The sequence below is a fragment of the Coregonus lavaretus genome, assembly GCF_964263955.1.
Source record: "Coregonus lavaretus genome assembly, chromosome: 22".
NCBI lineage: Eukaryota > Metazoa > Chordata > Actinopteri > Salmoniformes > Salmonidae > Coregonus > Coregonus lavaretus.
The window spans coordinates 31069008-31083546 of NC_140009.1; the positions used below are offsets into that span (position 1 = coordinate 31069008).

The window sequence follows — 14539 nt, forward strand, 5'->3', positions numbered from 1 at the left end:
ATACACAAGGACAAATCGTTATGTAAACAAACTAGAACAGACAGAAGCGCCCTTGTTAGTGTCACGTGACGTTCTTTGTTACTGGAACCATTTTAGAATTAAAGAGACAGTGCGACAATTACAATTTTACCGGCGTCAGCAAATTATGCAAATAGGCCTAAAAACTATCAAAACTTTACACAATTGTCCTAAAGCACTTTAATATTCTTGAGTAATACATAAAGTATTTTTTAACATTGATACTTCAAACACTTCCAATCATACACATAATGTGAATGTGAGCTGTGTAGCAAAAGAATATTTGATGTAATCTACTGTTCAAACACTTGTTAGAAAACACATTGAGACGTTTTACTAATTTCTGAGGCGCAAATCAATATCCACTGGCATTATTCAACTAATAAATTGTATAGTAGTCCTATTGGAAATCTAACATTCTTCATGTATGTGGTTAGGGGTTATTGACATTTCATGGACTTGTAATGCTGTTATGAATGATTCTTGTTTTTCCTCTTGTCTTGTGAATACTATTATGACCCATTCTGTGTGGTGAACATTCTCTTTTTCTTCAGGTCTTCAGGCCCAAATGACACAGGAAGCAGGTCTTCTACAGTCATTTCCACATAAGACCCATCAGGCTTGGATAGGTACACGGACCACTGATCACCAAACTACAAGGGAAAAGTTAGTTGGATTACTTGAGGTTGTTCCATTATAGTTGGATGGCTTTGTGATGCTCCATTAATTTTAAAACCACCGTAGATTTAGGTTTCCTGGATTAGACCTTGGTTCCATTATCAATGCAGAGTAAATCCATTTGAATTCAATCACTTTTTGACAGCACCCCTTTTGATTTAAACAAAACTTTCCATACATGTTTTCTCATGGTAGAAGTGGTCAGAAAGTGACTTTTTGGACCTGAGTGCCAAAACATTAGAGGTGCTCAAAGTTGACCCATTTTGCATACCCCACCATACCATGAGACAACCATGTCTTCATTACTGGAAAATATAAATGGTTGAGTTTGATATAATTTAAAAGCTTACAAATAGCGTTGTCAAACTATTTTCTAATTTCTTGAAAAAAATGTTTTAACAGAAAAAGTATGACATTTTTTAACCTTTAACGTCAATTATCTAAAAACGCGTAAGCTCATTTCAATCATAGCAATATCATTAATAGAATTGACCTATCCCTTCAGACCACTGCAATTTAGCTGGTACACCATTGACATTTATATTGAATAGACATTTTAACTTCTAATTACTACCACAAAGATGGCTGCCGGTCCACTCACCATCGAATGTCAACATAAAAATGGTCATGTCAATTCCATTATCTACAGTGGGGGAAAAAAGTATTTAGTCAGCCACCAATTGTGCAAGTTCTCCCACTTAAAAAGATGAGAGAGGCCTGTAATTTTCATCATAGGTACACGTCAACTATGACAGACAAAATGAGGAAAATAAATCCAGAAAATCACATTGTAGGATTTTTTATGAATTTATTTGCAATTTATGGTGGAAAATAAGTATTTGGTCAATAACAAAAGTTTCTCAATACTTTGTTATATACCCTTTGTTGGCAATGACACAGGTCAAAAGTTTTCTGTAAGTCTTCATAAGGTTTTCACACACTGTTGCTGGTATTTTGGCCCATTCCTCCATGCAGATCTCCTCTAGAGCAGTGATGTTTTGGGGCTGTCGCTGGGCAACACAGACTTTCAACTCCCTCCAAAGATTTTCTATGGGGTTGAGATCTGGAGACTGGCTAGGCCACTCCAGGACCTTGAAATGCTTCTTACAAAGCCACTCCTTCGTTGCCCGGGCGGTGTGTTTGGGATCATTGTCATGCTGAAAGACCCAGCCACGTTTCATCTTCAATGCCCTTGCTGATGGAAGGAGGTTTTCACTCAAAATCTCACGATACATGGCCCCATTCATTCTTTCCTTTACACGGATCAGTCGTCCTGGTCCCTTTGCAGAAAAACAGCCCCAAAGCATGATGTTTCCACCCCCATGCTTCACAGTAGGTATGGTGTTCTTTGGATGCAACTCAGCATTCTTTGTCCTCCAAACACGACGAGTTGAGTTTTTACCAAAAAGTTCTATTTTGGTTTCATCTGACCATATGACATTCTCCCAATCCTCTTCTGGATCATCCAAATGCACTCTAGCAAACTTCAGACGGGCCTGGACATGTACTGGCTTAAGCAGGGGGACACGTCTGTCACTGCAGGATTTGAGTCCCTGGCGGCGTAGTGTGTTACTGATGGTAGGCTTTGTTACTTTGGTCCCCGCTCTCTGCAGGTCATTCACTAGGTCCCCCCGTGTGGTTCTGGGATTTTTGCTCACCGTTCTTGTGATCATTTTGACCCCACAGGGTGAGCTCTTGCGTGGAGCCCCAGATCGAGGGAGATTATCAGTGGTCTTGTATGTCTTCCATTTCCTAATAATTGCTCCCACAGTTGATTTCTTCAAACCAAGCTGCTTACCTATTGCAGATTCAGTCTTCCCAGCCTGGTGCAGGTCTACAATTTTGTTTCTGGTGTCCTTTGACAGCTCTTTGGTCTTGGCCATAGTGAAGTTTGGAGTGTGACTGTTTGAGGTTGTGGACAGGTGTCTTTTATACTGATAACAAGTTCAAACAGGTGCCATTAATACAGGTAACGAGTGGAGGACAGAGGAGCCTCTTAAAGAAGAAGTTACAGGTCTGTGAGAGCCAGAAATCTTGCTTGTTTGTAGGTGACCAAATACTTATTTTCCACCATAATTTGCAAATAAATTCATAAAATATCCTACAATGTGATTTTCAGGATTTTTTCCCCTCAATTTGTCTGTCATAGTTGACGTGTACCTATGATGAAAATTAAAAGCCTCTCTCATCTTTTTAAGTGGGAGAACTTGCACAATTGGTGGCTGACTAAATACTTTTTTCCCCACTGTATATTTTTACATTTACATTTTTTAGTCATTTAGCAGACGCTCTTATCCAGAGCGACTTACAGTTAGTGAATACATATTTTTTTATACTGCCCCCCCGTAGGAATCGAACCCACAACCCTGGCGTTGCAAACGCCATGCTCTATCAACTGAGCTACATCCCTGCCGGCCATTCCCTCCCCTACCCTGGACGAATTGTGCGCCTCCCATGAGTCTCCCGGTCACGGCCGGCTGCGACAGAGCCTGGATTCGAACCAGGATCTCTAGTGGCACAGTTAGCACTGCGATGCAGTGCCTTAGACCACTGCGCCACTCATGGTTTCCATAGGTTTCCTATGGAGGATTGACAGTATAATTTAAAGCAACAGATATTCCCATTCAGGTCAACATTCTCTGATGTGTGGACGTCCAACCATCTTTGTGTAAAAAACATGCGAATATGAAAAAAAATGGAGTTATCGCGTTTTTAGTTAATTTACGTTTAGTATCACAATATGAACTATTTTATAATTTAGTTTAAAAAACGTTTAATATACAGTACCAGTGAAAAGTTTGGACACACCTACTCATTCAAGGGTTTTTCTTTTTTGTTAATTTTTACTATTTTCTACATTGTTGAATAATAGTGAAGACATGAAATAACACATATTGAATCATGTAGTAACCAAAAAAGTGTTAAAGAAATCAAAATATATTTTGTATTTGAGATTCTTCAAATAGCCAACCTTTGCCTTGATGACAGCTTTGCACACTCTTGGCATTCTCTCAACTAGCTTCATGAGGTAGTCACCTGGAATGCATTTCAATTAACAGGTGTGCCTTCTTAAAAGTTAATTTGTGGAATTTATTTCCTTCTTAATGCGTTTGAGCCAATCAGTTGTGTTGTGACAAGGTGGGGGTGTATACAGAAGATAGCCCTATTTGGTAAAAGACCAAGTCCATGTTATGACAAGAACAGCTCAAATAAGCAAAGAGAAACGACAATCCATCATTACTTTAAGACATGAAGGTCAGTCAAAACGGAACATGTCAAGAACTTTGAACGTTTCTTCAAGTGCAGTCGCAAAAACCATCAAGCGCTATGATGAAACTGGCTCTCATGAGGACCGCCACAGGAATGGAAGACCCAGAGTTACCTCTGCTGCAGAGGATAAGTTCATTAGAGTTACCAGCCTCAGAAATTGCAGCCCAAATAAATGCTTCACAGAGTTGAAGTAACAGACACATTTCAACATCAACTGGCCGTCATGGTCGAATTGCTGCAAAGAAACCACTACTAAAGGACACCAATAATAAGAAGAGACTTGCTTGGGCCAAGAAACACGAGCAATGGACATTAGACTATGGAAATGTATCCTTTGGTCTGGAGTCCAAATTTTTGATTTTTGGTTCCAGCCACCGTGTCTTTGTGAGACGCGTTGTGGGTGAATGAATGATCTCTGCATGTGTATTTCCCACCATAAAGCATGCAGGAGGAGGTGTTATGGTGTGGGGGTGCTTTGCTGGTGACACTGTCTGTGATTTATTTAGAATTCAAGGTACACTTAACCAGCATGGCTACCACAGCATTCTGCAGCGATACGCCATCCCATCTGGTTTGGGCTTAGTGGGACTATCATTTGTTTTTCAACAGGACAATGACCCAACATACCTCCAGGCTGTGTAAGGGCTATTTTACCAAAAAGGAGAGTGATGGAGTGCTGCATCAGATGACCTGGCCTCCACAATACCCCTACCTCAACCCAATTGAGATGGTTTGGGATGAGTCGGATCGCAGAGTGAAGGAAAAGCAGCCAACAATGCTCAGCATATGTGGGAACTCCTTCAAGACGGTTGGAAAAGCATTCTAGGTGAAGCTGGTTGAGAGAATGCCAAGAGTGTGCAAACCTGTCATCAAGGCAAAGGGTGGCTATTTGAAGAATCTCAAATCTCAAATATATGTTGATGTGTTTAACACTTTTTTGCTTACTACATGATTCCATAGGTGTTATTTCATAGTTTTGATGTCTTCACTATTATTCTACAATGTAGGAGGAGGAGGAATGCTGCCTATGACCCCAAGAACACCATCCCCACCGTCAAACATGGAGGTGGAAACATTATGCTTTGGGGGTGTTTTTCTGCTAAGGGGACAGGACAACTTCACCGCATCAAAGGGACGATGGACGGGTCCATGTACCGTCAAATCATGGGTGAGAACCTCCTTCCCTCAGCCAGGGCATTGAAAATGGATCGTGGATGGGTATTCCAGCATGACAATGACCCAAAACACACGGCCAAGGCAACAAAGGAGTGGCTCAAGAAGAAGCACATTAAGATCCTGGAGTGGCCTAGCCAGTCTCCAGACCTTAATCCCATAGAAAATCTGTGGAGGGAGCTGAAGGTTCGAGTTGCCATATGTCAGCCTCGAAACCTTAATGACTTGGAGAAGATCTGCAAAGAGAAGTGGAAGAAAATCCCTCCTGAGATGTGTACAAACCTGGTGGCCAACTACAAGAAATGTCTGACTTCTGTGATTGCCAACAAGGGTTTTGCCAGCAAGTACTAAGTCATGTTTTGCAGAGGGGTCAAATACTTATTTCCCTCATTAAAATGCAAATCAATTTATAACATTTTTGACATGCGTTTTTCTGGATTTTTATGTTGTTATTCTGTCTCTCACTGTTCAAATAAACATACCATTAAAATGATAGACTGATCATGTCTTTGTCAGTGTTCAAACATACAAAATCAGCAGGGGATCAAATACTTTTTTCCCTCACTGTATATATATATAAAAGTGTTTTAAAAAACGAAATGATCAAATAGTTTTATAACTCTGTTTGTAAGCTTTTAAATGATATCAATCTCAACCGTTTATCTTTTCCAGTGATGATGAAGACATGGATGGCTCATGGTGGGGTATGCAAATTAGGTGAACTTTGAGCTACTTCATCTCTTCAATGTTTTGGCATTCAGGTCCAGAAAGTCACTTTCTGAGTACTTCTACAATTAGCAAATATCTATGGAATGTTTTGTTCAAATCAAAAGGGGGTGCTGTCAAAAAGTTATGGAATTTAAATGATTTTTACCATGCAATCATTCACAGATCTAAGTTGCATGAATAATTGACTTACCTCTCGCATGAACTGTCTGCAACCTCCACATGGTGAGATGAACTGGTCTTCCAGGTCACTACAAAATCAATCATATCATTAACAACATTACCCCCAATGGTGTTTTTCAGTACTGTGTGTTAACCAATATATTTATGTTGACAATAATTGTATACAGTGTAGTAGTATTTAAACCCTTCAGGAAGATAATTTGATAGGAGTAGAATGTTTTAACCATCTACACACTCTGAGGGGCAGCAAAACCCAGTGAACTCCAACAATTTCATATAAAAGTGTAATGTAATCTGATGAACTCAACAGGACAAAATATAACTGAATCAATAACTGTTTTTGATCAACTGTTGTTTACTCGGAAACAAAGCAAAGTTCAGGAATACTGCACCTGGCAATGGCAATAGCCTTAAAACTTCTGTATCCCTCGGAAACAGCTTTTGCAATAGCTGTTCTCTCTGCACAGAGACCAAGGTTGTAGCTTGCATTTTCTACATTGCATCCTGTTTAGAAAAAAGGAGGATACTTTAGTTAATGTTTTCTGCATTCGTAAGTGCTCCTGGAATCTCTGGAATGGTATCAAATCAAATACAGAACACGTCTTCATCCTTAAAGCTATAAAAGTATTTTAATGAATCTCAATGATCATTCTTGATTCAGATAACACTCAGAGGGTTCAATTTGATGCTGCTAAGGGCAGTCTGACTGTCATATATTGTTATTGACGTTCATACTGTATTACCTGCACTAAACAGGAATGTAGATACATCTATTTGTAAATCTCTGGACTGGTCATACAGGCTGATTTTTTTTTTTTACATTAACATTTTAGTCATTTAGCAGACACTCTTATCCAGCAAATAGCGACTTATAGGATCAGTTAGGGTTGAGTGCCTTGCTCAAGGGCACATCGACAGATTTTTCACCTTTCAACCTTTCGGTTACTGGCCCAACGCTGTTATCCGCTAGGCTACCTGCCTCACCTGCCCCACCCTCCAACCTCCAACCCTCTCTGGCAGGATTAACCATAAACAATCTAAATGCTAATGTGTCAAAAATATTTTACAAATGAAAAAGGAAAACTATCAAATATGTACGTCTTGACCAGACCAATGTTATATAATTCAAAGCAAAACAGGAGAAAAATAGTATTAAAACAAGTTTAAAAAGAAAGAAAAAGAAAAAGCAAGCCTCCAGTGCTTGGGGGTTAGAATAGAATAGAAGAGTTAGTTCTGTAGAAAGCATTCAGTGCAAAATATACATGAGGTGGGATTCTTACTTTTAAATAAAGAAAATAAAGGCTGTGTCCACAGTGGACAAGAAGTTTGATTTACCATGCCTTTACTTTACTGGGGACTTGCAATGCAATCACTTCACATTGCAGTGCCAATGAATGCAACAAATGTAACATTGCCTTGGTCTTAATAACCAATGTCATAATATTGATACTAATAATTACTAAGTGCACAGTGAAATGAAAACATTGGCACCACTGACCGACCTGCACTGTAGTCAACATTGTGAGAACTTAATCTAACACCTAATACTTTTTCTTGGAACATATTAAAAACATAAAAAAGTATTCTGTCTGTGCAGTAGTTCAGCAGGCACAGGTGTGTTTGACAGCAAGCATATTTTTACCAATATTCAATCAGGAAAATGCTGTTTGTATCCACTGATGGTGGCCAGACCAGCCACTCTGACAACAAAAAACATTATAACTTATTATTCTCCTTTTAGTAATTCCATTCCTAAACAGAATACACCTATTCTAATTAATTGTTCATAACAATGTTATGAGCAGTCATGACTGCGCTGTAGGGCTTTATTCAAGCAATCTGAAGAGTTAAAGCAATACGCAACATACCAAATAAATCAATGGAACCATTTTATCAGCCCCCAACCCATGTATTATTATTATATTATTTGTAAGCCCCTCACCTGTAAAAATGGTTCCATCATGTGCCAACAGGGCTGCCCCCACCCGGAACATGCTGTAGGGACAGTAGGCAAACTCTTTGGCCCCCTGGGACTGGTGGATAAGAAGTTTAATCCAATCCTCGTCCTCTTCTTCACTCAAGTGATTCCTGGCTTCTGTGTCTGCTCCGTCGACCCTGAGCTCACCGATCCTGAGGTCTGTCATAACAATACTTTCTTTGTCAGTGTCTGTGTCGTATCTGTGTCCGTGTGAGAGTGTGTGTTGAGAGAGATATAAGAGGTAGAAATAGAGAGTGGATGGATTGACAGCTGTAGATAGAAAGCAGGTTTTTAAGAGCCACAAGTGGTGCTGTGTGTTTGGTGCCTGAACCCCCCCCCCCTCCCCCCCTCCCCACACGTGGTCTTGGTGGGTGGGAGGGGCACTGGCCTGGCTCTTTAGGGGAAGCCTAGCGTGTGTAATGACTTTTAAAGAGATCATTACCTTATAGGGTATTCCAACTTCCTGAATTTCCTGAATTCAAATGGAATTGACCCCAACCCTAAACATTTCCTTACTCTGGCAAATTACTTTCATCTTAAAGTCGCTTTGGATAAAAGTGTCTGCTAAATGGCATATATTATATTATTATTATTATTAAACAGGGGTTAATTACATGATATAAATGCTATTGATGAGTCTTACAGTGCATTATACTTGCAGACTTTTAAGTACCAAACCTTTATAACTAATACATTATAATTGATTGATAGATGTATGTGCAGTGAGGGTAACAAAAAATACACAGAAAGACCTAATACAAAATAAATCAGCTTTATTGTTATAGAGTGTTTGTCGGATGATTGTGATAAATAAATGAATGATAATAAAAAAATACATTAATAGATTGGATTTATACAGCATTTTTCTCTCTTCACAACACAATAACAAAGCAGAATTGTCAATCATGTACAGTATGTAGGTTTAATATCAGGTTAATGATCATACGATTCTTACAACAAAGGTCTCACATACTTCACAACAACTTCTGACTGAGCTTGTGACAATGTTTACAAGCGATATCTGTAAAGACCTCATTTATTCAGTGTCCAAAGCTGTTAATGAGATGTTAATGAGAAATTGAGGGAGTTGTGATTTGGCATGTGGCTGTTCCACACAGAATTACATGGCATCTTTGTGCTATCCCATACTATTGCTTCTGTGTTTGCCCTCCACTCAGAGCCAGAGCCATGTATTTAGAGAGTTGGACCAACTTTTAGACATTCATTTACACAGCAATATTTCAATATTCCCCATGTAATATTAATGGGGTGCTAACATGGCTGCCATAGAATGTTGTAGCGTCATGTAAATGCACATAATGCAGAAACCTCAATGGCCCAACTCTCTAAAGACATGACTTTGCTCAGAGCCACAGCCACTGCTCTTGTTCATATGGTTTCAAACTGTGATAAGCAGCAGGGGTGCAATATAATTAATTTAGGAACCCTTCTCTCCCCTGTTTGAGCTACCTTTCTGGGACATTTGTCTTGATTCAGTTGGTGGGGTTGTCATTGTTGAGGATCCAGTCGATCCATCTGACATCGTTTCTCACTTTAGTGTAGACTTCTGGGAGTAAGGGTTGGCATGGCTGATTCCCTACGGCTGATTCCCTACGGCTGATTCCCTACGGCTGATTCCCTACGGCTGATTCCCTATGAGACGATGCCTTCCAAGTTTCCATTGCAGATAAGGGGTCCGCCCGAGTCGCCCTGTAGAACAATAACACAAAAGACACAATAATGAACAAAAGCTCTGGTCCTTTTGTTAGGGCTACAAAGTAACTCTTTGTAACTTCTGACCAGCTCCCTCCCCTCAAACTCGAGCCATGAACTGACTTGGCCTCTATTGGTTTGACATTTTAGTCATTTAGCAGACGCTCTTATCCAGAGCGACTTACAGTTAGTGAGTGCATACATTTTTCATACTGGCCCCCCGTGGGAATCGAACCCACAACCCTGGCGTTGCAAACGCCATGCTCTACCAACTGAGCTACACGGGGCCATGATACAGTATATTGCTTGTTTCTTTCTTTCTTTTTTGCTTATGAAGCGCTTTGAGATGTCTATTATGAATACATTTAATAAATTAAATTTAGTAAATTAATATTATTATTATTACAAAGTGTGAACACACCTCTCTTATCTGGCCAATTTGATGTTAAGTTACCACATGTCCTATGATCTGGGGACCAGTAGCTGATGTCCCCTATCTGAACACAAACATTTCCCTAATCCAAACTGTAAATATCCCCATTGGCTCTGGCCCAGTTTTTAAGGGCCACACCCTATTATTCACACCAGTCTATACCTAGGCTCTTGTGACAAATGTTAAAGATTTGGTTCTGGGTGCCGAGATTAGGCTTTACCTGACAGGAGTCCATGTCACCAAAGCGAGTCCCAGCACACATCATGTTGTCTGTGATCCTCCAGTAGTAGTAGTAGTAGTAGTAGTAGTAGTAGTAGTGGTAGTGGTAGTGGTAGTGGTAGTGGTAGTAGTGGTAATAATAGTAGTAGCAGTGGCAGTAAGGTCTGCATATCTGCAGCACAGGGGACAGGTAGTAGCTGTAGAAACAGGTGATGCCCCAGCCGCTCACTGTACAGGTGGTGTACATTTACATTTACGTCATTTAGCAGACGCTCTTATCCAGAGCGACTTACAAATTGGTGCATTCACCTTATAGCCAGTGGGATAACCACTTTACAAAGTTTGTTTTTTTATTTTAAATTTTTTTTTTGGGGGGGGGGGGGGGGTAGAAGGATTACTTTATCCTATCCCAGGTATTCCTTAAAGAGGTGGGGTTTCAAATGTCTCCGGAAGGTGGTGAGTGACTCCGCTGTCCTGGCGTCGTGAGGGAGCTTGTTCCACCATTGGGGTGCCAGAGCAGCGAACAGTTTTGACTGGGCTGAGCGGGAACTATGCTTCCGCAGAGGAAGAGGAGCCAGCAGGCCAGAGGTGGATGAACGCAATGCCCTCGTTTGGGTGTAGGGACTGATCAGAGCCTGAAGGTACGGAGGTGCCGTTCCCCTCACTGCTCCATAGGCAAGCACCATGGTCTTGTAACGGATGCGAGCTTCAACTGGAAGCCAGTGGAGTGTGCGGAGGAGGGGGGTGACGTGAGAGAACTTAGGAAGGTTGAACACCAGACGGGCTGCGGCATTCTGGATGAGTTGTAGGGGTTTAATGGCACAGGCAGGGAGCCCAGCCAACAGCGAGTTGCAGTAATCCAGACGGGAGATGACAAGTGCCTGGATTAGGACCTGTGCCGCTTCCTGTGTAAGGCAGGGTCGTACTCTCCGAATGTTGTAGAGCATGAACCTACAGGATCGGGTCACCGCCTTGATGTTAGCGGAGAACGACAGGGTGTTGTCCAGGGTCACGCCAAGGCTCTTCGCACTCTGGGAGGAGGACACAACGGAGTTGTCAACCGTGATGGCGAGATCATGGAACGGGCAGTCCTTCCCCGGGAGGAAGAGCAGCTCCGTCTTGCCAGGGTTCAGCTTGAGGTGGTGATCCGTCATCCATACTGATATGTCGGCCAGACATGCAGAGATGCGATTCGCCACCTGGTTATCAGAAGGGGGAAAGGAGAAGATTAGTTGTGTATCGTCAGCGTAGCAATGATAGGAGAGGCCATGTGAGGATATGACAGAGCCAAGTGACTTGGTGTATAGGGAGAAAAGGAGAGGGCCTAGAACTGAGCCCTGGGGGACACCAGTGGTGAGAGCACGTGGTGCGGAGACAGCTTCTCGCCACGCCACTTGGTAGGAGCGACCGGTCAGGTAGGACGCAATCCAGGAGTGAGCCGCGCCGGAGATGCCCAGCTCGGAGAGGGAGGATTCAGCAGTGAGGAGAATGTGGCAAAGAGCTTCCTAGGGTTAGAGGCAGATGCTTGGAATTTAGAGTGGTAGAAAGTGGCCTTAGCAGCAGAAACAGATGAAGAAAATGTAGAGAGGAGGGAGTGAAAAGATGCCAGGTCGGCAGGGAGTTTAGTTTTCTTCCATTTCCGCTCCGCTGCCCGGAGCTCTGTTCTGTGAGCTCGCAATGAGTCATCAAGCCACGGAGCTGGAGGGGAGGACCGAGCCGGCCGGGAGGATAGGGGACACAGGGAGTCAAAGGATGCAGAAAGGGAGGAGAGGAGGGTTGAGGAGGCAGAGTCAGGAGATTGGAGGGAGAAGGATTGAGCAGAGGGAAGAGATGATAGGATGGAATAGGAGAGAGTAGTGGGAGAGAGAGAGCGAAGGTTGCGGCGGCGCGTTACCATCTGTGTAGGGGCAGAGTGAGTAGTGTTGGAGGAGAGCGAGAGAGAAAAGGATACAAAGTAGTGGTCGGAGACATGGAGGGGAGTTGCAGTGAGATTAGTAGAAGAGCAACATCTAGTAAAGATGAAGTCAAGCGTATTGCTTGCCTTGTGAGTAGGGGGGGACGGTGAGAGGGTGAGGTCAAAAGAGGAGAGGAGTGGAAAGAAGGAGGCAGAGAGAAATGAGTCAAATGTAGACGTAGGGAGGTTGAAATCCCCCAAAACTGTGAAGGGTGAGCCATCCTCAGGAAAGGAACTTATCAAGGCGTCAAGCTCATTGATGAACTCTCCAAGGGAACCTGGAGGGCGATAGATGACAAGGATATTAAGCTTAAATTTATTTTATTTTTATTTTATTTCACCTTTATTTAACCAGGTAAGCCAGTTGAGAACAGGTTCTCATTTACAACTGCGACCTGGCCAAGATAAAGCAAAGTAGTGCAATAAAAACAACACAGAGTTACATATGGGGTAAAAAACATAAAGTCAGAAATACAACAGAAAATATATATACAGTGTGTGCAAATGTAGCAAGTTATGGAGGTAAGGCAATAAATAGGGTATAGTGCAGAATAATTACAATAGTATTAACACTGGAATGCTAGATGTGCAAGAGATTATGTGCAAATAGAGATACTGGGGTGCAAAAGAGCAAAATAAATAACAATATAGGGATGAGGTAGTTGGGTGGGCTAATTTCAGATGGGCTAGTGGCTGTGACAGCGTGGAATTTAAATGGGCTAGTGACTGTGACAGCGTGGAACTCAAATGAGGAGATAGACAGATGGGTTAGGGGAAAAATTGAGAATGACCACTTGGGAGAGATGAGGATTCCTGTGCCACCACCCCTCTGACCAGATGCTCTCGGGGTATGCGAGAACACATGGTCAGACGAGGAGAGAGCAGTAAGAGTAGCAGTATTTTCAGTGGTAATCCATGTTTCCGTCAGCGCCAGGAAGTCGAGGGACTGGAGGGTAGCATAGGCTGGGATGAAGTCAGCCTTGTTGGCGGCAGAACGGCAGTTCCAGAGGCTGCCTGAGACCTGGAACTCCAGGTGTGTGGTGCGTGCAGGGACCACCAGGTTAGAGAGGCAGCAGCCACGCGGTGTGAGGCGTTTGTGTAGCCTGTGCGGAGAGGAGAGAACAGGGATAGGCAGAGGCATAGTTGACAGGCTGCAGCAGATGGCTACAATAATGCAGAGGAGATCGGAATGAAATGAACTAAACATCTGGGAAAGGAGAGAGCAGGCCTCCCTCACCAAAAAAATATAACTCTCCCAACTTCCACCTCAGAAACTATAATTGTTTCACTGAACCACCCGAATAAAACTCTCCCAACTTCCACTTTAGAAATTAGAATTGTTGTAAACTACAGCGGTTCAATGTTTCAATGAATAGACTCAACTTACTTTATTCAGCTAGCTAACTATGACGCCATAGCTAACTAGCATGCTAGCATCCAATAACACACAGTTTAGCACCAATACTTGGTTACAACAAACTACCAATAGTGTGTGAACACACTAAACAGATAATTCGTGTCCGTGTCTAGTTCTTTCATAACGCAGCAATGATTAAACGTTGGCTAGCTAGCACAAAGATATTGTATTTAGCTACTACAGTACAGCCAGCTGGTAGTGTTGGCTAGCTAGCAATGGCTGCTGTGTTGACTTTGTTTGAAAAAAATAATAGTAGTAGCAGTGGCAGTAAGGTCTGCATATCTGCAGCACAGGGGACAGGTAGTAGCTGTAGAAACAGGTGATACCTCCGTTTCAAAAAATAATAGTAGTAGCAGTGGCAGTAAGGTCTGCATATCTGCAGCACAGGGGACAGGTAGTAGCTGTAGAAACAGGTGATGCCCCAGCCGCTCACTGTACAGGTGGTGTACATTTACATTTACGTCATTTAGCAGACGCTCTTATCCAGAGCGACTTACAAATTGGTGCATTCACCTTATAGCCAGTGGGATAACGACTTTACAAAGTTTTTTTTAATTTTTTTTAAAGTTTTTTTTTGGGGGGTGGGTGGGGTGGGGTAAGGGGGGGTAGAAGGATTACTTTATCCTATCCCAGGTATTCCTTAAAGAGGTGGGGTTTCAAGTGTCTCCGGAAGGTGGTGAGTGACTCCGCTGTCCTGGCGTCGTGAGGGAGCTTGTTCCATCATTGGGGTGCCAGAGCAGCGAACAGTTTGACTGGGCTGAGCGGGAACTGTGCTTC

General features: G+C 42.4%; 1 protein-coding gene and 1 pseudogene across 2 annotated transcripts; both read right to left on the minus strand.

The window, feature by feature from the left end:
- Nucleotides 1-185: 185 nt before the first annotated feature.
- On the minus strand, nt 186-8360 carry LOC311149566 (cytidine deaminase-like). Its single transcript, XM_084186743.1, has 4 exons — nt 7991-8360; nt 6441-6552; nt 6059-6116; nt 186-671 (listed from the first exon to the last, which is right to left on the minus strand). The coding sequence occupies exons 1-4, from the start codon at nt 8190-8192 to the stop codon at nt 531-533; spliced, it is 513 nt and encodes a 170-aa protein (XP_084042869.1). The 5' UTR covers nt 8193-8360; the 3' UTR covers nt 186-530.
- Nucleotides 8361-9637: 1277 nt separating this feature from the next.
- Nucleotides 9638-10638, minus strand: LOC311149924 (annotated as a pseudogene). Its single transcript has 2 exons — nt 10573-10638; nt 9638-9736 (listed from the first exon to the last, which is right to left on the minus strand). The product of its transcript is annotated as an uncharacterized misc_RNA (transcript).
- Nucleotides 10639-14539: the final 3901 nt, after the last annotated feature.

Bases quoted from the DNA above. Each gene is read 5' to 3' on its own strand.
- LOC311149566 (XM_084186743.1), bottom strand. From the start codon at position 8,192: ATGACAGACCTCAGGATCGGTGAGCTCAGGGTCGACGGAGCAGACACA. The intron at 6,553-7,990 runs GTGAGGGGCTTA...TTTTCTAAACAG, and splicing joins TGATGGAACCATTTTTACAG to GATGCAATGTAGAAAATGCA. The intron at 672-6,058 runs GTAAGTCAATTA...TTTCCCTTGTAG, and splicing joins GCAGACAGTTCATGCGAGAG to TTTGGTGATCAGTGGTCCGT.